General features: G+C 31.5%; 2 protein-coding genes across 2 annotated transcripts; both read left to right on the top strand.

The window, feature by feature from the left end:
• The first annotated feature begins 5,996 nt into the window (after positions 1-5,996).
• Positions 5,997-7,833, top strand: LOC107958141 (WUSCHEL-related homeobox 4). Its single transcript, XM_016893822.2, has 3 exons — positions 5,997-6,740; positions 7,054-7,335; positions 7,435-7,833. Exons 1-3 carry the CDS (start codon positions 6,522-6,524, stop codon positions 7,588-7,590), a joined length of 657 nt encoding a protein of 218 aa, XP_016749311.1. The 5' UTR covers positions 5,997-6,521; the 3' UTR covers positions 7,591-7,833.
• Positions 7,834-18,761: 10,928 nt separating this feature from the next.
• Positions 18,762-23,105, top strand: LOC107961293 (polyadenylate-binding protein 2). Its single transcript, XM_016897462.2, has 9 exons — positions 18,762-19,421; positions 19,886-20,004; positions 20,320-20,976; positions 21,082-21,159; positions 21,245-21,334; positions 21,715-21,849; positions 22,026-22,193; positions 22,283-22,486; positions 22,614-23,105. The coding sequence occupies exons 1-9, from the start codon at positions 19,172-19,174 to the stop codon at positions 22,857-22,859; spliced, it is 1,947 nt and encodes a 648-aa protein (XP_016752951.2). The 5' UTR covers positions 18,762-19,171; the 3' UTR covers positions 22,860-23,105.
• The last annotated feature ends 471 nt before the right edge of the window (positions 23,106-23,576 follow it).

Here is a 23,576-nt window from a genome sequence, read left to right as displayed (position 1 = left end):
CTTCATTTGGAGCGTGCAAATTGAATTTACTTAAGTGTTTGATAGATGATTTGTGATCCAAAATGTGAACTTCCAGGTACCTGCTTTTGTTGAATCATTGCGAAGACCCCACTTCCACTTTTACTACCTATTTATTTAGTAGTACCATTATCAACCGTGACTTTAGCATAATATCCCCATCCATATGCTTAAATGACCACGGTGGAACTAATTCACTATAATCATCTTTAGTTTCAATCTTCGACATGATCATGTTTCATTAATTTAACTGGCCAAGATAAAGAAACGCTGTGTTTCTTATGGAAGGTAAAAATGGGGATTGGAGGAAAATGACCCGCAATTGAGAAAACATTGTTAATATGCCATAGGTACTTGACTCTTTACGAACTTGGAATTTAGTGATTCTATCTTTTAAATTTTAAAATTCATGTCTAATTATTAATATTTTTCATTTTTTCATTAAATTTTGAAATAAAAAAATACTCACTTAGTAGCAATGTAAATAAAAAATTGACATTGTAATGAATCTAAATTTAACAAAATAATCTTAATAACATTAATAGTTGGACTTGAATTTTGAAATAAAAAAAGTGGAGGGACTAGATTCTTAGAAATAAAAATATATTGACAAAATTCTAAATTTACTAAAAATACAAGGACTTATGACATATTTTAATCTAATACAATAAGGGCAAAGAACAATAAAGTTAAGATAGGGAGGAATGGTTGAAGTATTGTAGTGACAAGCAACGATCCAGAAGAAGAAGATGATCAATAGAGGAAGAAAGAAAAACCCCAAGAGAGATTCCTCCTCTATTTAGGAGTAGAGATGTATATGTAGAAACGAGGGGGTTACTTGCTTGGAAAATTGAAACTGTGCCTAAAATGGTGATTGGAACTATAGCCATAGTTTCAACCATGAAATCAAAAGTGTAAAAAAAGTGAAAGATGAACACCGAGATTGTTTATACAAATTGATTTCAGTCTATGTCTATAAGGCATTTTCTAGAGCAATGATCCATTATCTTTCTCACGGAACAACCAATGATTTAAGTCTTAACACTGGTCTAACTCTCACCAATTTAGCGGCCTCATTGTTGTAAAAGACTAGATCATTCTTCCACTAGGCTTCCCCCTCGAAAGCTTAGCTTTGCAATTCAAGAAACTTTATAGATTTCTTATAGAAATAATGCACACATACGCATTCCTAACTTGAACAAATTTGTACTCTATCAAACTCTCAATCTCTCTGTTACTCACTTAACATAGGCAAAACTTAAATTTTGTTTACATAAGAGTTATAATCTAATCAACTTTTTATAAAGTAGACTAAAATCAGCATAAGATAAAACTTTCATAAGAGTTTTTGTGTAATCCAAAGTCTTCAACTATAGAAAGTAATTTTACTTGTTCTGCAAATAACCTAATTTAATTCGTAAGAAATCTATCTTTTAAGTCTTCAATTCCAACTGAATTGGTCTTCATGTGTTGGGCTTTACTCGTCCAAAATCATAAAAAGAAAAATAAATAAATAGCTCAATGCTTTTGTTTTAAGACCTGCCAACTAATCAAAATGATAAGTATGACAATGAAATAATGTTTGAAAGTTTCAGCCACAAAAACAAAACACAATGAGCCCCTGCCTTCAAATGTGTCAATATATATAGGGGTTGCTTCATGATAAGCCAACTTGTCATTATTAATTCTTTGTTAGGTTGATAATGTGGCATGTGGTGACTAGATTGTAGCATATGTGAATGACAAGTGATAAATATATTGTCAGAGTAATTAAGTTATAAAAAATAATTGACTTACATGACTTCTAATGAAATAACTTTTGTGCACAAAAGAAATTAATGAAAAACATAACTGTAATAAGATATATCTAATAGAGTAAAGTGATGAAGGGTATCCTAATGGAATTAATATATGTATTAATCTCAATTATATGTGCATAATATATATAACTAGCTATTACAGCATTTTCACTTATCGTTTTTAAATACGAATGTGTTTACAGCTGCCGGACATGAACATGTATGATAAAAATTAATACAGTACACATCAAAAACAAAATTGACAAGTTATTATGAAAAGCTTGATTCATGTAGCATAAAGAAGCTGTAAACGGCAAACAAACAAGGAAAAAGTAAGGTAATTAGCTTGACATGCATGTGATATATAATTGCAAAATAAAATAAGATTAGGTACAGAATTATGGCTGCCTATCCAAGTAGGGGAGAGAAATTAAGATTAGTGTGGGAAAAATATATATAAAAAGATTTGTCGTGATTGAAGGAAATGGTGTGATCAATTGTGGGGATGAAGGTTACGTGAGGCCAAAAGAAAAAATGAAATAGGGAGCTCAACTCATAATCTTAGATGTCAACACTGATATGATTATCCCACCCATTGTCGTCAAGCTCGAATGACCACTTGGCCAATCGTAGTTAACCTCGAAATCCATTACCTTTTCCAAGTAATCTTTCTCTTTTCAAGCAATTAACTGGCAGATGCAAGGATATATATTTATATTTACCAAGCATCTTTTCATTTGACAGCTAAACCGTTATCTAGTAAATTCCTTGAAGAAGCTGTTATTTATCATTGTATTTTGACTTGACAATGTAAATAATAACTAATAAAATTATTAGATGGTTATTATATTTTTACAATTATCTCTCATATTGTTAATTATTAAAAATACTTTCATATAATATATGGTTGATTGGAGGTAGTTTATATCTTAATTTAATTTCGTATCATATTTAATAAAAAAATTCTAAATCATCGTGATTACGTACTCATTTAATTTCTCAATTCACAACCCTTTATAAGAATTGGAACAAGTAATTTAAGTGTTTAAATTACATTAATTAATTTAATAAAATTTACTAATTATAATAATCACCTAAACATGCTACTTACAAATAATTAATTCAATAATTTTGCCTCAAATTTTAATTTTGTTTTCTTACAAAGATGAAGCCAATTTAGTTTACAGAAGACAAACGATTTAAGGTAAAATGAAAAATGTTGTAGTAATTAAAAAAATTATGGTAGAGTGAGTCCAAGTGATGAAATCAAATCAAGTACACATGTATGTCCAAGTTTGTCATTGGACCCTGAAAGAGCCTAGGGATGAAAATGAATGAGCTGTTTAGCAAAAGAAATGTTTTTACAAATAGTTTGCAGGCAAATTCTTGGCAGTGCATGGCCAAGTCCAAGGGTCGAAAGAGAAAGATGAGATCTGCACCCGGCAACAAAATCTCAAATGTTGAATCCTATATATTTATTTGATGATAGAAAGAAGAGGTAGCTATGTGGCAGTAGACATGCATGCAATTGCAGTACAGCATTCTTTGTTAGAATTTTGGGATACATTTCACATTTCGAAGTTTTTGCTCTTTTCTAGTTTAAGCATATACGACATTTTCAATCCAATTATTCTTTTCCTCAAAGGAAGGGGAAGTCAAAAATGTTGATAATGGGGCGAAAATTTTATATAAAGTATATAAACATGTTTAAAGTAGGTTGGGTTCATATTTTTCGTATACTTTGAACAACTTTTTCCTTTTCCAAATTTGGGTTAGTCTTCGCTACTTAAATTAATATAATTAGGAACATTTTTCGTGTAATTTAATTTTGGGATTCGAGTAAGGATTTAATCACTTAATAATAAAATGACATTTCATTATTGGTGTAAAATAAAAATATTAAAGGACTTGAAAATAAATAATATTAACTTTATTAAACATAATTAAATATTAATTATAATTGTTTTGTTTTTCTTTTGGGTTTTTGGTCTTGAGTTTCAAATTTTAGATTTTAGGTTTTGATTTTTGGGTTTCGGATTTGATTCTTTTGTATTTATTTATGTTTAACGATTATAAGTAATATATATTTTAAAATAAAGTTATTTATATTTATTTTTAAACCCTTCAATATTATTTTGTTTTACACAAGAGATATTGATATGTCCTATTATTATTAATTGACGGTGTATGAGACCTATGCATAGTGCATTAAATACTCTCCCTTATCATAAATATAATATTAAGATACTAATTTATTAGTTTACCAAATTGAACTAAATATGTTGCCAAATTTATCATAAAAACTACAAATTCTGTTAAAAAAAAGTCACTTTAAAAATGTTGGGGCCCAAACATAAAATAACATATTTTTCGATATTAATTATAAGAATTTAAATAAAATTTGAAACTACTTAAGAGAGATTAAAATGAAATTAATTTCACAGAATTCCCTTAATTTGCTTGTTTTTTATTTCTTAAAATGTTTGTTCCTACCAAAAAAAAAAAGATTATGTTTGATGCATGTATCTAATACATATTCATAGAAATGTATTATAAGAGTATATCCTCTAATCTATATCTATATCTATATTATATTGAAATAATCGATTGAGATAGATTATCTATCTATTTGATCTTAACTCAGCTGTGTAAGTATCAAAAAATATTTCTTTAATAGAATAATACATATTGAGTATTTTTATCGTTTTAAATTATATAAAATTTAGAAAATACACTTGATATAATTTCAACTGAAACCATGATAATTTTTAATATTGTAAATTTATCATTTTGACCAAAAATTTATTTAATTTTAATATATTTAATATAAATATATTGATTATATAAAAAAATTTCAAATGTATAATATTTTACACACGGTTAAATCTATAAAAAAAATGTTTATGTATGTTTGGTTGCTTTTTTTCTAACTTCTTCTAGAAAAATTATTGTAACATGATGCATGTATATTCTTATAGGGGATAACATTATTGGTCTTACCTGTCATATTATCAGCCCCAAAATCAGTGCAAGGATATATATTGATCAACTTTATTTAAAAGAAAATTCAAAAGTTTGCAAATACATGCATTTTAGTCACTGTTTCTTGAATCTAATATTCATTTTTGGTCATCGGAAATATAACCCAAAATTTGAAAAAAAATAAATAAATAAAAGAAGGGGACGTCCGAAGTTCTATGTATGATTATTGACTTCATAAAATATGTGGTTAAGCAAACAAGAAATAAAAAGCAAAATTTGTTGTGAAAAACATGGGAATGACCATTAACTAATAATGGCGCCGTGTGATTTTTTTTTTATTTTGTTTTTTTTAACGATTTTAATATTGTGAATGTCAATAAAATTTTAATTTTGTACTCGTTAAATGAAAGTAGTGAAAAATTTATTGTATTTCTTAAAAAAAATGATAGCAGATAATTTTATCAAGATAATTCGTAACAAAAGTGTAGGATTAAGATTGTTTAAGGATCCCTTTAGGGAGCTAGTTGAATTATTTTGTATTCTCTTTTTTTTAAAAAAAAAAGCTTAAATAATTAGTAATACTGTAATTGTTTTGGTAGTAGTTAATATGAAGTTAGACAATTAAAACAACCACTACTACTACTATTATTTTTATATATTTATGACAATGAAATGTTTGCATGCATATGATTGAAGCACATGTGTGGTTTGGGTCACACGTGTTGAACCCCATCAATTGCTTCTCTTTGTGATTGTGGTCATAAAATCCAGTTGTTTGTTCAAACCTCATCATACAAAGTGGAACATGCAATTATGATTTACCACACTTTGATTTTATACGTATTTATTATACATGCATTTACTTTGCTTTAATGTATCAAGAATTGCATGTTGCATGGTAGGTGCCATACCCGAGAGATTTTAACCAAAACACACACACACAAAAAGTGGGGTTTGTTGGTTTTTGAAGATTAGAATATTGAATATGGGAAAATGGGAGCAACAGTTCCCAAAGTGGAGGGGATGGAAGTGAAACCCCAAACAGTCATGGGGGTATTTGTCAAGGCACTCAAATATTTATATATTAAATTGGTTGGTTTGGTTATTTCAACATTCTCTGCCCTATAGTCTATACCCTGTGATATATAGGCGACGGCCTTCACTATATGATATCCCTTTGTCTCTCACCATATCGGTATCTTGGAAAGTAAAGGAAGAGTTCCATTTTCAAGTTTTGGGATTGGAGGAATCTTTTTGTGAGATATATTATAAATAAGAAATAAAATAAAAACAAAGTTTGAGTGAGAAGCAAAAAGGAAGAGGGCACCGAAAAGCAAGAACACCTTATCATGAAAGCAAGAAAGAAAATTTGAATCCCAACCCATGGATTAGACTGGCCAACCCACACGCACTTACTTACTACCTCATGCATTCACCCACACGGCTCATTCCCTAAAAACCTTTCTCTCTTTGGCCTTCTGTTTCCTTTATTTTTTCCCCCTATTTCGACACTTTTCTTTTCTTTTTCTCTTTGTTTCTTTTGGTTTTTTAAATAAGAGGAAATCATAAGTCAACCTCACCTCATCATTTGGTCTTGGTTCTTCAAAGCAACACCTCATATCCCACTTGTCTTTTTATTTTTTTTGGAGGGGGTGGGGGGGAGTTGGGATTCATCTCAATCTTCTATATAATTCACCACTCTTCATCATTCACTCCTTCACCATGGGAAACATGAAGGTGCATCAGTTGGCACGTGGATTCTGGGAGCACGAACCATCTCTCTCCCTTGGCTGTAAGCGCTTACGCCCTCTCGCTCCCAAGTTACAGCAGCACACCTCCTCCACTGATACCGTCTCCTCTTTCGACCTTAAGAGCTTCATTCGACCCGAAAGTGGCCCTAGAAAGCTTGGCCCCTCCGACCAGAAGCGAGATTCTTCTCAGGTACCTGATTTCCTTAATTCCCTGTACCTTCACTCTTATATATCCTATGTTCTCTTCACTTTTCTTTTCTTTTATTTTTTTACATTATTCCGAAACTAAGTGATAAATAAACCAACCTGTCAGTGACCTGCCTCTGAGTATGCAAATATATATATACATGTACAATTATGGAAACGGTACGATGAAATGAAACCCAATTTTTTTATCGGTAATTGGATGAGAAGGATGACAGGAGAATTTTCGAACTTAATTAATTGACATCTCCTAATCTTTTAAGATGTAACGTAATTTATGAGAAACTTTTATCATGTAGGTGGAAACGCACCCTGGTGGTACGCGATGGAATCCTACGCAAGAACAGATAGGGATTTTAGAGATGCTGTATAGAGGTGGGATGCGAACTCCAAATGCACAGCAAATAGAAAAAATCACTGCGCAGTTAGGGAAATACGGCAAGATCGAAGGCAAAAACGTTTTCTACTGGTTCCAAAACCACAAAGCACGCGAGAGACAGAAGATGAAGCGCAACAGCCTTGGCCTTACCAATTGTCCCAGAAACTCACCTCCCATTAGTACCATAACTTTGGAGACTAGGGTACGTCAACGTCCCCTGGTTTATTAATCATATTCCTTCCTCTCTCTCTCTCTTTAAACTTAAAGCTTACGAAATTATCATTCATTAATTTTCTTATAGATGGAAATAATGGAAAGATCAGATGAGGATAGTCCATATAAGAGGAAGTGCAAGAGCTGGTCATTTGAGTACTTGGATGAACAAAGCATATCCCCATGTAAAGAGCAGGAAAACAGAACTCTGGAGCTATTCCCATTGCACCCGGAAGGCAGATGAAGGGTTTGAAAATAAAACAAATAGACCCAAACCAAAAAGAAGAAAAAAAGAAAGCTGTTAGAAAACCAAAACTCTGTTCCCATTATGATCTGCTTTGAAGTAGATGATGATGATGATATGTGCTAGATTTTTTCTTTCTTTTTTTTTCTTCTTTTGTTTCGGGAAAGAAGAAAGACAAAGTTGTCTCTCCTTAACTCTACTGCTTATTAATTCCTGACTTGAAACCAAAGCAGATTTATGTCACTCTTTATTCGATCTTTCTCTCAGCTGGTGATTTTTTTTTTGGGTGTGTGATCGTTTTGACTAAAGGGGAAGAAACTGATTGAAATGAAGCTTTTAGGTTAAAAGCGGTCATCCATGGACACTGAAGTCCACGTACCTACTACTATACTATACATCATTCGTCCCCTTAAGCTAAGCCTATACCCTCATGCTTAAGCTTGGGTGTTATTATTATTTTTTTCAAAATTGAAAACAAAAGTAGGTCGATGGTGGGTGCCTTTAAATAATAAATTAAACTGCATGATCTATCTTCTTTATGATTCCATTGCTGGGAAGGCATCTATAAAGTTTGCTACTATATATCTATATCTATTTACTTCACCACTGGTCAGTTAATTGATGTGTTATCGACTGTTTATATATGCATTTAAAAGCAAAAGTTATAGTGTGCCCGTGGGCCACATATTGATCATAAGGGAAGGAAATTTATAGAATGTATTTCAAATGGAAATGGAGGGTTCACTCTCGATAACCGAGAGTGAATCACTGAATACCATTCAAAAAAAAGCCTGTGGAAAAATAAAAGAAGAGTGGCTTTTTTCCGGCTTTGTTGCAGATAAGTGTTTTGGACGAGGAAAAACTATAATATATATCGCATTCAGTATGAGGAAATAGCTACCTCCGGCCAGGTGGAAGCTACCTAACCCCCCCTCCCAGGCCATAGATTTTAAAATGCGCGTTCAAGAACACCGGGCGTGCCACTGACCCAAACCCCAACCTAGCAAGAAAGCAAGAAAAAGTGTTGATATGACGTTAATTCAGAATATTACAGTTTTTCATCGTTAAAATTCCATAAAAGAACCTTGACAATACCGAAGCACCTTTGTAAACTATCTTTAACAATAGCAACATCAGGTGAGCACCTGGAAGAACCAGCAAGGCACTTCGGAGAGAGGGCCATGCAGGGGGGCCCCTAAAATATTTTACAGAAGTTTACTTTTAACCCTTAGAATAAAATTTAATAATTAGTTAAATTATGTTTAGGCCCTTAAATTCTTGAAATATTCATTTTAGCTTTTAGAACAAATGTTTAAAAATAAAGAAAATCATGTTAGTCTTTCCAAACTTCTGGCTTTTTTAATTGCACGAGCTTTAATCCTTGTTGTTGAAAAGGTTGCACCCCATCTCCTTGAATAAACTTGAGACAAACAAACAAGGGGAGCATAGAGTAAGGGGAGTAATAAGTTTGCTGATTTTGGTATGGTTTAGATTATGTTTATTCTGATTTTGGTTTATGCATTTAAGATGTTTTGATTTGGTGGTTGCTTTTGTTTCAGAAGAATACGAGTTTGATGTTTATGCTGATGAAACATATATGTTTGTTAAAACTCTTGTTCGAACAAAGACTGGAACACAACAAAACACAACATGGGAGATAAATTGATGGTTTACTTGCTGTTGCTGATTTTTGTTGGTGATTTTTTACTGTTGCTTTTGGTTCTTTTTTGGGGAACTTGATTGGTTTATGCTTGCGGTTGGTTGTTATGTTTTTTTCTCTACCTTGGTGCCATATCTTTTTTTGAAGAATGGCTTGATACTCTTGCTTAGTTGGGTGAGCTTATTTGCAATATAGAGAGAACATCATAGTAGGGAGAGTTGTTATAAGCTTTTTGACAAAAAGGGGGAGAAGTATGGTTTGCTAATGTTAGGGGGAGTTTGAGATAATGATTTTGTCATATTGTTGCTACATTGAAGATCTTGGCATGGTTAACGGGGGAGAATAGTTGCTGGTGTGAGGGTAAGCTGATTGGTTTCATGTGCTGCTATGTTGTTGGTCTATCTAGGCATTCCTGTTGATATATATACTTTTGTGATTTGCTCATGGTTTGTCCTTGATGATGGCTTGATGGTTATTTGTTGCAATTTTGGCTTATGTGAGCAAAATAACGATGATGCATTAAAACATCTTTCATGTGAGCTTATCTTTGGCATCTCATGTGTGATGATGGCATGTTGATAAGGGGAGCAAAAGTGAAACCATTTTCTTATGTTTTGTCAAAAGCTAAGGGGATTGTTAGAGCCAAGGTTTTCTAGTAATATTTGTTCAATGACTTGATCATAGATTTAATCAGTCAAGATATGAGATAACTTGAACATATTTATATGTTGGCATTTTTTATTTGGGCTTTATCGAATGTTTTAATAAGCAAATTAGCTTCTTGGATGTTCTTCACTCTTTCCTTAAAGCTAGTATGAAGTAGCTAGTATTTATTTTGAAGAGTTTTGAGTGTGTTAAAGAAGCTGTTTTTTACTTGGGTTTTTGGTGAGAAATTTTTTCAATCTCAAATGCGTATATCATGATTGACTTTTATAAGATTAATTCTACTTTATCTTGAGAAAATATTGGTGGTTACTTATCTTGATTATTTTATTGAATAATATGAGTTTATATTGGACTGTGATGATCGAAGAAGCTACCATATTAAGCCTATAAATAGGCAGCTAATACACATAAAAGATGCACTTATTTAAGAGACTCTTGTGCTAAATTGCTTGATTATTTTTTAATGTTTTCCCTTGTATTTTTGCTTTTGTTTAATAGGTATTCTTTGTGAAGGATTGAACATTTGTATGTGAGGTTTTAGGTGACTAGTTATTAGGGTTGCAATTACTTTTTTGTTTAAGGGTAAATTGGACTTTAATTTAGCCAATAGATGGTTGGATCAATTTTGGAATAAAACCATTCACTAAGTGAATCTTCACAGAGTAAGATTGTTTCCAAATTGTGTTAATAAATGGTTGTGTGCAAATCTCTCTTTACTTTCTCAGCTTTTTTTCGTTTCTGTTTTACTGTCTGGTCAATACTATGACTGAACATGACATTGAACAGTAAGACTAAACTTGTAGTAAACTGATTTGTTTTTTTACTTGCCTTTACAAAATATAGATTTCAAGCAAAATTTTTATACAACATAAGCTTCCACATCCTCTCTAGCTAGCACACTGAAGATGGATTGTGTGCTCCTCCTGAATGTTCTACATTTAGGCATGGGATGTTTTGAGCTCCTATTGTAACGATATCATGTAATGACCTGAATTTCAGTTGTGTTAATAAATAGGATTTTGAAACCCCATTTTTATAAATTGAGTTCGTAAATATAAAATAAAATTATTTATGGAGTTAATATGAAAATATAATAAAGATATTTAGCTGAAAAAGTAGCTAATTAAAACTTAGGGACTAAATTGTAAAAGTTCAATTGTTATTGAATTTTAATTAAAAAAACTTAAGGACTTATATAGTAATTATTCAAAGGTCTGAAATGATTATTAAACCTTGTTCTCTTAATGTTAGTCAATGATGATGAATTAATTTAATCTAATTAAGATTAAAGAATAAAAATTAAAATATAAATAGCAAAATTTAGTGGAGGGAAAGATGAATTTTTCATCTTCATATCATAATTTGATATGTTAAATTAGGTTTTCTATTATAATTAAAAGAGTTTGTTTTCAAACAATTTATATATATATATTTTTATATTTTTACTTAGTTTTCGTTCTTTGCGTTAATAGGTGAAATAATGCGTTTTATGTCACTTTTGTGACCCAAAAATAGTCAAATATGCCATAGGGAACCTAATGGTTAATCAAGTATTGTAGGGAGTCATCGGAGGCTTGAATGTGAGCGAAAACATTACTTAAAAGGAGGGTATCGCGATATCGAAACCTGGAAGTCGTAATACTCCTGACAACATTGAATTGAAGAGGACTGAGGTCATCCACAATAATATCGATGCTTGTTAAGGACGCGTGTAACAACAACTTTATTACTTTAAAATCTATATTACTTTTTTAATCAATTAAATGAATATATACTTACATCAATTATGATATTAATGTTTTTCATTATATATTCACAACAAAAACAAACCTTAATTGTTATAATATCTAATACATATTTTTAATTATAAAAAGTTCTATGTCTATTTTATTTATTTTTTAATATTATAATTTTTTTAATAATAGAACTTTACACATGCAACTTTACTATATTTACAATTTAAATTTAATTTTTTAAGATAAGTATTTTTTTATTATAAAATGTTTGAAACCATCTATAATCTCATTCCAATCATTAAATAAGAGGATAAACGTACTTTATCACATTCGAATTCATGTCAAACTATTTTGCCAACAATATCGATGCCAACTGAACTAAGATTCAATCAATGATTTAACTTTTATTTTGTTAAAAAAATTTATAACGTTTTTAGTATTTATAAAAAAAATACAATATCTAAATTTATTTGTTTTCCTTACTCAAATTTTTTATCATTAAATCAAGCCAAACGTAAATAGTAAAAAAGAAATTTACTTTTGCAAAGTTAAATCTAGCTTAAAAGATCTTTTCTAACTTAACAATTTTTTTTATAACTTGAAATATATTTTATAATTAAAATTAAAATTAACTAAAAATATATTTTATGAAGTAGAGAAACGTATTTAAGCGCACTTAAACTAGTATCATTTTTAATATCACAATAATAATAATGTCAACTAAACTAAAACTTAATCAATAATATAAAATATATTATATATAAATTTCTCGTAAAGTTTTAATTTTCACATTTTTTATAATTAAGGGAGAAGAATGAGATTGCTTAAGATCGAATCCAAACTCTCGTACTATTAACCATTGAACTAAGAGATTTTAAATTTAATTTTAAATACATTTACTTCCACCTTTTCATAGCAAGGGGTATAGTGAAGGGGCCATTGCCTTGCCTTGGTGTCTCGGCTAAATGGGAGAATTCCTTTTTAGGCTCCTTTAAAAATTAGAACATTAAATTTAAGGTGTTTTAGCTTTTTATTAAATAAAATAATTATATTATTAATTACTATAAAAAAATAATAAATTAATTTAAACTTTTTAACTCACATTTTTATTTTTTTTTAATTTTGACTCTTTCAAATTTTATAATTTTATGTTATCCAGACTGATAAATGGCTCTCTATTTGTCATTTGCTTTTTTTTTTAGATAGTGTTTAAATTTTAATTTTTGAGATATTTAATTCATTCACTTTAATTATTATTATTTTGTTTATCTATATTTATAATATCATTAAAATTTAATCAAATGATAAAGGATTATTATAGGTATAAATTATTTTAAGTTAAATTATGGTTATGATTCTTTTGTTATATTTAAATTTAGAATTTAATATTTATATTTTAATTTGACATAATTTTATTTTGTGTGTTAGAATGATTTTTTTAAGTGAAATTTACGCCATCATTTTAACTGAAATAATTAAAGATGCTAACTATTTGGATTAAAATGTTTACATCAATTTTTTATGAGATTATTATTTCAATAAAAGTTTGTATTTTACTGTGATGAGTATTTTTTTATAAAAATCCGCATAAACATATTTAACATAATATTTTATTATATGATTACTAAATGAGTTTTTTTTAATTTTAAAATATCAAATCAATAAATTTAATATAAAAATTTTAACGAAGGTAAAAATAAGATTTAAATTTTTTAAAATAAAAAGTAAATGTACTAAATTATTGAAAACAAAAATATAAAATTTAAATTTTAAAAATCATAAAAATTTAAAATATATTTTAACTTTTAAATTTTTACTAGCTCAAATAAATAATTAATTCAACATGAAACGTGAGTTGAAAATCACACCAGAAATAATTAATGGAAGTCTAAAGAGCCCAAAGGAGCCAACTGGCTCAATCCTGAAAATTTACAGAACCATATCTCACGGGGCTTGTTACATGGACTCAGCTAGAATGTTGGCCCGTTACTTAGGTGTACAAACGCCCAGCAGTTCAGATCTGACCGCACATCTGCTTTTAATTTGATATTTTTAAGAATTTGACCCAGTTTCTAGTTTGTTTGTTTTTTTTGGGCATAATGCCAAAATCCTCCCCTAACCTTTGAAATTTGTTTATATCGTTAATCACTTTGCAAAAAAAACTTTAACCCTTATTGTTCCAATTCTGGTGAAATTATCTTTCTTTATTTTTTTTTATAGAATTGTTGAGGTAGTCGTTAGTTGACTAACGATCAATACTAACAATTAATATGTCAATTTAAATACGTTTAATTGTTGACGTGGTATTATTTTATTTATATGTCAGGTCAATAAAATAATCTAAAAATAAAAAATTTAAATAAAAACTAAAAATAGAAAAAAAATTAACTGTTATTTAAAATTATTATTAAAAACGAGAAAATAAGTTTTATTTCAATTTTTTGAAAAAAAATATAAATTTTGAATCAATTGATTTGAGAATTGAATGAACCAATTTTTTTTTAAATTTCAAATTTTTTAATATTTTTTAATCAAATAAATTAAATCAATCAAATTTATAAACCAATAAAAAACAATTTTACCAATTTAAAAAATAACATAACTAACTATCTCAATTTATCCCACAACCCTCACCACCGTAATTTCTCTTCAATTTTCTTTCAACTTTCTAATTAAATACCACAAAAACCACCTTTTTCTTTAGTTCTCTTCTCACTTCTCTCCCCCTCTCTCTCTCTCTCTTAGGTTTCTCCATGCCTTTATCTAAAGCAACAACCATTAACCTAAAAATTAACGTCGGACCATCATGTTTACCACCTCTGACGGTGGTCGGCAAACTTCAAAACTCTTCCAATCTCTTTTTGACCCTTTAAACATGAATTCGGAGTTGGATTATCTAAAAATTGCCATTAACTACGCGAATTTGTGCTTAAACATTTGCCTGATATCAAATTTCGACTGTTGAATCCATTCGATTCAAAGGTAGTTTGTTCTCCTCAACCTCTTCTACAATCTTACCGTTCAGATTTCTAAGATGACACCCGATGCCTCAAAACCAATCTTAACCCGAAACTGAATATGTTCACTTTTTTTCTTTTTTTTTTGATTTTGTTTTCTTTCTCTTTGTTGCAAGCTTCCACTTGGTCTTCTCTTGGAGTTCTTTTTCTTTTTTTATATTTTTTATGGTTGGTATTTTTTTATTTTTTATCTGGTAAGATGAAGTTGAAACAAGTTCAAGAACAATGCTGAAGCAAGTCTCTGAATTTATGGAAATTAATATCTTGACATGATTGTATTTGTCAGTTCATTCTTAGTTTCTTATTCTAAATGTCCAGTAATTAATGCTTGAATTTCTTCGGATGTTCACCCTTTGTCTCCGACACTAGCTTTGCGATGAGTGTGATAGCTACTCCAAAATGATTAAAAATTTAGAATGTTGGTTATCTTCCGTTGTACAGATACTTTAATCTTGATCTCGTGGAATGACTCAATTATGACTGCTAGTATTGAGTGGAATGTCCTTTTTCCATGGTGTGTTGGAACATTTGGAACGATATAAATGAATTTATTTTTCAGGGAGACAGTAATTCGTCAATGGCTTTACTTAATAGGAAGTCTTACCTGGCTGAATACTTCACAGGTATTCAACTGGATGACGAACATTCTAGGCAGACGGAATGGAGGCAAATCGGCTGGACGGCAACGCAACAAAACTGAATAAAAATTAACGCTGATGGAGCTTCATTTGGAGGCCTTCGACACTATTGCAACTGGACTTCTTCGAGATGGTTGGATCCGTGGATACTGTCGACGGGTTGGTGTTTGCTCTGCGATTAGAGCAGAACTATGGGCAATTCATAACAGGTTGTTGATAGCTTGGCGAGAGGGAATCATGAAGGTTTTGCTTGAAAGTGACAGGTCTTTAGCTATTCATTTGGCGCGCAACATTATTCAGTCGTGCACAAAAGAGTGGGAGCTGCAGTAATACCATGTCTTTAGTGAGGCTAATCACGTAGCAGACTTCACGACGCATATGTCCACTACCGAAGAACTTATTCTACAAGAGTTTGTCCAGCCTCTAGTTGGGATCATGCATGTCCCACTAAGAGATAAATGGGGTGTTACTAGTAACCGCTTTGTTTCTATCTACTTCTTAGTCCTTAAGGCTTAGCCCTTCTACTTATTTACCATATAAAAATATCACAAATTAATGGGATAATATTTCAATCCAACTAGCTAGAAAAGTAATAAATATTAGGGTAAATTACACCAACAATTACTCTATTTTGATGCAACTAACAAAAGAGTCATTTTGATTTCAATTCAATCACTCAATTTTCGAAAAATAACAAAACAATTATTTTAACTATTTTCCGTTATAGACGTAGCGGCAAAGTGACATGACATTTAATGGATTCTTTACTGTCATTAACTGGCCAGTTGGAGGGTTAGCTGTCATTTAAATAGCCCTATAGCCCTAGTTGGGCAGTAGAAAAGAAGAGAAAAAGGAGAAGAAGAAAAGAAATAATGAAGATACCTTAGCTATGGTCGTTTTGTTCCTCCAAGGTGGAGCCACCACTCAGTTCGTTGCTATCCATTGAATCTCTATCCCTTTTTTTTCCTTCTCTTCTTCTCTTTTCTTTTTCTTCTCTTTTTTCCTTAACTCTAATCGTCGTCGTTCATGGCCTTCTCTGGCCAACCGTCATCACCAAATGACTCCTCTTTGCCTCTTCTCAAATCTCACTTCAAATTTCTCAATAGGCCTTCAAAATCTCAAGATTAAGACCTCAAAGCTTCGAACAAGGCTTCAATAGATCTCAGTCGTCCACCATTGAATCACCATCATATTCTGGACACAACTTTTCTTTGACCAACCATGACTCTTGACCACTCGGATTATCGAACTGGTAACTCGAGTTCTTCAACTCGTAAAACCCGAAATGGGTGTGGGTAATTTCTTCTCTTTTGATTCTCTTCTTTTTTTTAGTTTTTTTTACTTCTCTCTTTCGATGCAGGCCAATTTAGGATTCTTGTTCTTTTTTTGCTGATTTGATTTTGATTGTTTGCTATTTGGTATTTTTGATTTTGCTATTTTTTTTGGGTTGTCATCAATTTTGATTTGAAACCTCATAACATCGCCACAAGTTGGAGCTCCGGCCAAACCAGTGCCGATGTTCGAATTGTTCTTATCAAAGGAACCAACGTTACAGGGATTTTTGTAGTGGTCGATGATGTTTTGATGGTAAAGACATGGAAAATTTTGAACTGGCTGTGATGGGATCTCCTTTGACGTTAGCCTAAGCAACCGTTTTGATGCTAGCCTCAATATTTTTGCCGTCGATTTTCAATTCTCATTACCAAAGAAAGAGCGATGATATTTTCATGGTAAAGACGTGGAAGAATCTGAACTAGCTGTGATGGTAAACTCCATGTCAATTTGTCACATCAACTAGTTAACTAGCCATGTTAGCTGTCCCGTTAAGCTTGTGACGGAAAATGTTAATGAGTGACTGATTTGTCACTTTTCGATAACATTAGTGATTATTTTGTTATTTTTCGAAAGTTGAGTGACTAAATTGTAACCAGAGTGACTGTTTTGTCAATTACATCAAAATTGAGTAACTAGTAATGTAATTTACCCTAAATATTACTATAAAAATATATTTTTTAATATTTTTATATAATATTTATAAAATACAATCTAAATCTATAATAAATAAAAAAATAACACGACTTGATACTATGACACCAAATTCTCCCGTAGCTTAATTAAATTTTGTCTTTTCAATTAAAATCTAATTCATTTCTATATAATTTTTTATAAATATATTTTAATTAATTTTTCTCACATAATATAATTAAAATGAATGAGACAAACCTTTAAGTACAAACATTGTGAATGGTAGCTAAAACACACACGTTTTATTTTTAATTTCATAAAAAAAAGAAAATTATATAAAAGTATATTTATTTTTGATACTTTAATCACTCATTCATTAAATAATTAAAGGAATGTTGATGCTTTTTTTTTGGAATAATAACATGTTCCTTGAAATGTTTCCACATTTTATCCATATGATCTTAATTTTAAAAAATAAATTTAATACTCAAATTATATACATTATGTAAATTTTATCTTAATTAAAAAGATAAATAAAATATTCAAATAAAATTATAAATATAAAAATGTTATAAATTAATTTTTTAATATTCTAAAAAATAAAAAAATATATAATAAAAAGATTAACTATCTGGCATCAGTCGCATTTATGCCTACTTAGGATCATGTGTTTGCTTTATCATTAAACATCTAGGGATCCAATCTAATCGAGCTGAGTTTGAATATTGTCGAGCTAAATTTGAAATTCGAAACTTGATTGAACATTTATTTTTAATCTCAAGTTCGATTTGACAAAAAAAATGAACTATTTAAGTTAAAGCTTAATTAAGCTCATTTATATTTAAGTTCGAACTTAGCTTACTAATTAAGCCCAGAGTTAATAATATATATCAATAGTAATAATTTAATTTAATTATATAAAATAATTAAAGTATATATATCAAAAATAAAATGTTCAATAAAACTCATAAATTAATTGAATCGAATATTATTAAATTCGAATTCGATTTGACCAACAACTTCAACTCGATTTAATAATGACCAAATAATTAAGTATTTTTAAAATCTAACTCCACTAACTTAACAACATCAATGTTTAATTGACACTACTAACAACAAATTGGTAAGAAAGGTAGAGCGTAAGTTAGGAAGATGGGTGCTAAGCTAAACATAGGATACTGAGTGAGAGCTAGACCGATACAATCCACAAGAAGGGAAAAATGAAATAAAAAATGAAACCTAGAATACTCTAAAGATAGATGACACCAAAAATTGGATCATGAGAGTAGAGGTAAAGAAATTTAATTCATTGATGACGTAAAAAGATATATTCCCCTAGGAAAAGAAAGAAGAGAAACTTGATGCAACCTTTGACTACTGACACTGCCAAGTGTCATCTAACTGCCCAATTATCACGTAAAGACCTGATTTTGCCACCAGCATCAGACAGTTAGGGTTTTTAGCATAAAAACATCTGACAGTAGAGATTGACATCCTGAATCGAGGTAGGGTTTCTTCAAAACCTTCCTACCTATAAAAGCGACACGGTTGCTTCTTTACTGGTGCGGTGCAGTTCGTTCTGCCCTACCCTTTTTGTTACTTATAAAAGAAATCCTAAAATTTTTCATTAACTCCTCTTCTCTTCTTCGTCGTCGTCATCTATCGTTCCGTTCAACTCCTGATCTCCGACGATTTTATCCTTATTTTATGCCTTCCTTTCCTCTTTTATCCAAACACACAAAAATAAAATCTCTTTTTTTTTAGTTCTAGAATCAATCTGTGTTATTTCTTATCTCTACAGTTTTGATTGAATAGCAAGTGGATAGGGAAATAAAAACTTTTTTAAAAACTGAAAAATAAAAAACAAGGATCTAAAAGAGTTGGATTAGGGTTCTTTTAATGGCGCAAATTCATGTTCAGTATCAGGCGCCAATTTCCGGGCCAAACGGAGTTGCTCCAGGACCTGGGGGACCGCAGTTTATGCTGACTTCTCTCTATGTTGGGGATCTTGATGCTTCTGTTACCGATGAGCAACTCTTCCAAACCTTTAGCCAGGTGGCTCAGGTCGCCTCAGTAAGAGTTTGTCGGGACTTGGCTACCGGTCGCTCTCTCGGCTACGGCTATGTCAACTATAACAATCCTCGTGATGGTTAGACTTCTACTTAACTTAGAAATAATGAACAATTGAAAGATGTTTGATAGTCATCTCGACTGTTAGTTCTTTTGGAATGGGAATGTAGTTATTGAAAGATATTATTACAATTACTATAATTGTATAACATTATTGGTAATTACTTTGTAATCTAATTTAATTGCAAAGTTTAAGTGTATTGTAGTATCTAGGTATTTCTTGCTGATGGTTAATTGTTAGTTTTGCTTTGGAAGTTCTCATATGTATATAGTCTTTAGATATGGAATGCATGTTTGTAACTCCCCAAGAGTGGATTGAACTTGTATGTTAGAAATTAATTTTTTATTTAACTTTTTATGATTCATTTCTTTCAAGTTCAGGTTTTTTTTTTAAGGAAAAGTTGTTGTTTTAGATAATTATAATTTCATTCTTTTGAATTATTCAATTAATTACCAGTGCGCTTTTGTTCTTCCTGTCTACAGCGGCAAGGGCATTGGATCTACTTAATTTCACTCCACTGAATAACAAGCCTATTCGCATTATGTATTCTCAGCGAGATCCTAGTCTTCGTAAGAGTGGCACTGCAAACATATTTATCAAGGTATTAATATGTTTTCAGTCTTTCTGAATTTGTTTTTCCCCTTTTCTTCCTCTCACTGCTATTATTTTTTCCTGAAATCTCAAAATTCAAACAGTCATTCTGAATGGATGTTCTTAGGCCTTTAGGCTCCTTCTCTTACCTGTTCAAATCTGTGCAGCCATGCTCAGTATTCATGAAAATATATTTGCCAAGTATCCTTTCTCAGACTTCATCTGTCTATTTGTTGTGACCATTCATATGCATGCATGGTTTCTCCGTGTGATATAGTTGGCTTCCAATGTTTACCTAATCCTTTGATTTTTATTTCGACTGCAGAACTTGGACAAGTCTATCGACCACAAAGCATTACATGATACATTTTCTTCATTTGGCAACATTCTTTCGTGCAAGATTGCTACTGATGGTTTTGGCCAGTCTAAAGGCTATGGTTTTGTACAATTTGACAATGAAGAATCTGCTCAAAATGCTATTGATAAATTAAATGGCATGTTGATTAATGACAAGCAGGTCTATGTTGGACCTTTCCTTCGTAAGCAGGAAAGAGACAGTGCTCTAGATAAGACTAAATTTAATAATGTTTTTGTGAAAAATCTTTCCGAGTCTACGACAGATGAAGACTTAAAAACAATCTTTGGCGAGTATGGTGATATTACTAGTGTTGTAGTTATGAGGGATGCAGATGGGACGTCAAAGGGTTTTGGATTTGTCAACTTTGAACATGCTGATGCTGCTGCTAAAGCTGTTGAAGCTCTTAATGGAAAGAAGTTGGACGAAAAAGAGTGGTATGTTGGAAAAGCCCTTAAAAAGTCTGAAAGAGAGCATGAGCGAAAAGCCCAATATGAGCAGACTTTGAAGGAAGCTGCTGATAAGTTACAGGGTTTGAATTTATACATTAAAAACTTAGATGATAGTATTGGTGATGAAGCGTTGAAGGAACTTTTTTCTGAGTTTGGTACCATTACTTCATGCAAGGTTTGTAAAATGATTCTTGGTTGGTTAATCGTTGATGCTAGCTACTGTTTTCTTGTTTCTTTTTATATTAAAGTTATTTTCCTTTTTCCCTTCACAACTTTGCAGGTTATGCGTGATCCTAGTGGAATTAGTAAGGGCTCTGGGTTTGTGGCCTTCTCAACCCCTGAAGAAGCATCTCGTGCTGTAAGTTTGAATTTGTTTATCCTTTGGGTGGTCATCTAAAATATGAGGTCATAATCTAATAGGTACATTTGTATTGCATCTATAGCTTGCTGAGATGATTGGTAAAATGGTTGTTAGCAAACCGCTTTATGTGGCGCTTGCGCAGAGGAAAGAAGAGAGAAGAGCAAGGCTACAGGTAATACCTTTAAGGATGATTCCTTGTCCATCTCTTGCCCATCCAGTTTTTTTTTTTTTGACAGCACAATTTTTATATCTTCATAGTATCATTTGGCTTTTACTGTAGTATTGTTTTATAATTTAATAAAAGGAAATGTGTTATAAACTTCTGAAATTCTTGAGCTAATGTTTTCTGTTATCTGAGATTAAGTATTTCTGAAAGCTATTTTGCTTTGTCTTTTTATTTTTCTTGAAAGTATCCTTGTCCAACCCTTATGGACATGGGTATCGACCTGTGTCCACTCAGCACTTGAGAGTTTGAGTAACATAGTTTGATAGTTCTATGAATCAGTTTGTTTTTCCTTTAGTCGTCTCACAATTCAGTTTCATGTTATTTAGGCTCAGTTTTCTCAGATGAGGCCACTTGCTATTTCTTCTGTCTCTCCTCGAATTCCAATGTATCCTTCTGGTGCTCCAGGTCTTGGACAACAGTTTTTATATGGGCAAGGACCTCCAGCTATCATTCCTCCGCAAGTAATATGTCTTCACTTTTTCTATTCTCTTAAGTTGATATGCTTGATTTCATGTTTTCACTTTTTGGCCTCCTTCATAAGGTGGCGTTCTTGCCCATTTGGATGTTTGAGTGATCTGATTTTGTTGAGGACAGTTGAAATATGAATATGCTTGTTTCCTTATGCCATATATTCTAGGCTGGTTTTGGTTATCAACAACAACTGGTTCCTGGAATGAGGCCTGGTGGACCCCCTGTGCCAAATTTCTTTGTTCCTATGGTACAGCAAGGTCAGCGACCAGGGGGAAGACGAGGAGCTGGTCCAGTGCAACAGACTCAGCAACCAGTGCCATTGATGCAACAGCAAGTAAGCTTTATGTATATGTTTATGAACCTGCAGTTTATGCTTATTCTTTGGCTGAAGTTGTTTGTACTATTTCATCCTGCTTGTTTCAGATGCTGCCCAGGGGACGTGTCTATCGTTACCCCCCTGGTCGCATGATGCCTGAAGGTCCAATGTCAAATGTTCCCGGTGGCATTCTTTCTGTTCCATATGAAATGGGTGGCATGCCAATGCGCGATGCTGGTGTTGGGAAACCTATGCCAGTACCAGCATTGGCTACAGCTCTCGCAAATGCAACGCCTGAACAGCAAAGGACGGTAAGTCCCATTTATTTCTTCCTTACGCAGTTGGTGGCTTTTATTTTATTTTATTTTATTTTATTGGGGGCGGGGGAGGTGTATTTATCTTCGAGGTCTTAATATTTTTATTGCTTCTTGTGAGCAGATGCTTGGTGAAAGCTTATACCCCCTAGTGGAACGGTTGGAGCGTGATTCTGCAGCCAAGGTTACGGGGATGCTTCTGGAAATGGACCAAACTGAGGTTTTGCATCTCCTCGAGTCACCAGAAGCTTTGAAGGCAAAAGTAGCCGAGGCCATGGAGGTATTGAGAAGTGTTGCTGCTCAGCAACAGGCCAACAATCCAGTAGACCGATTGGCTTCACTATCCCTGAATGATAACCTTGTGTCCTGAGTGCAAAAAAGACTGGAATTGGGCATATGGGTAACCTGGCACCTTTTATCAACATTGGCTTGTATTAGTCTATTAGGATTGAAGTTTTGAACGTTTTATATTATGCTACGCTTTTGGTTTTGTTTTTTATACTTCTTGCTAGAACACAAGGTTTTTTTTTTTTTTTACTGGCTTGTTGATAACCGTAAATTTGTTTAATGTTATTGAACCTCTCTTTTATATAAATTAATTTTGGTTCTGAATACATCGTTGACATGCTTTCAAAGTTTATGTTAGGTTTAATTAATATTTGTTTGTGAAGAAATTGATGCTATAAAACGCTTCTTATCATCCGGTGTTGTAGGAAGTTAGTGAAGATTAGGTTATTAAAGCAAGGGTTTGACCTTTTCAAATCACCATAAAGAGAAAAAGGCTGGTATTCACTCTAAAAACAGACTTTTTTTTTTTGGGAAAAAGGAAAACTTTCCAGTCACCTTATACCAAAAAACATGTGTCCACTAAAATTATATTTAATTGTTTTTAAGTTTAGGTAAATTTCACTCCATTATAAAAATTTTCATTTTAAGCGCGGAAACAAAACGCATTCACTTTACATGGTTCGATTATTTTACTCATTCTTGTTAAAATAAAAAATAATAACCTCAAATGATAGTTAAAAAAATTAGTATAATAATAAATTTAGCCTTAAATTTTATATATTATATTAATTTAGTCATA

The sequence above is a fragment of the Gossypium hirsutum genome, chromosome A05 (assembly GCF_007990345.1).
Source record: "Gossypium hirsutum isolate 1008001.06 chromosome A05, Gossypium_hirsutum_v2.1, whole genome shotgun sequence".
Lineage (NCBI taxonomy): Eukaryota > Viridiplantae > Streptophyta > Magnoliopsida > Malvales > Malvaceae > Gossypium > Gossypium hirsutum.
This window is presented reverse-complemented; position numbering and strand designations above follow the sequence as displayed.

What these genes read in the sequence shown, in the direction of transcription:
- LOC107958141 (XM_016893822.2), top strand. Translation starts at nt 6,522, where the DNA reads ATGGGAAACATGAAGGTGCATCAGTTGGCACGTGGATTCTGGGAGCAC. An exon ending in AGAAGCGAGATTCTTCTCAG is followed by an intron (nt 6,741 to 7,053) that starts GTACCTGATTTC and finishes TTTATCATGTAG; the next exon opens with GTGGAAACGCACCCTGGTGG. An exon ending in CCATAACTTTGGAGACTAGG is followed by an intron (nt 7,336 to 7,434) that starts GTACGTCAACGT and finishes ATTTTCTTATAG; the next exon opens with ATGGAAATAATGGAAAGATC.
- LOC107961293 (XM_016897462.2), top strand. Translation starts at nt 19,172, where the DNA reads ATGGCGCAAATTCATGTTCAGTATCAGGCGCCAATTTCCGGGCCAAAC. An exon ending in CAGCTATCATTCCTCCGCAA is followed by an intron (nt 21,850 to 22,025) that starts GTAATATGTCTT and finishes CATATATTCTAG; the next exon opens with GCTGGTTTTGGTTATCAACA. An exon ending in CGCCTGAACAGCAAAGGACG is followed by an intron (nt 22,487 to 22,613) that starts GTAAGTCCCATT and finishes TCTTGTGAGCAG; the next exon opens with ATGCTTGGTGAAAGCTTATA.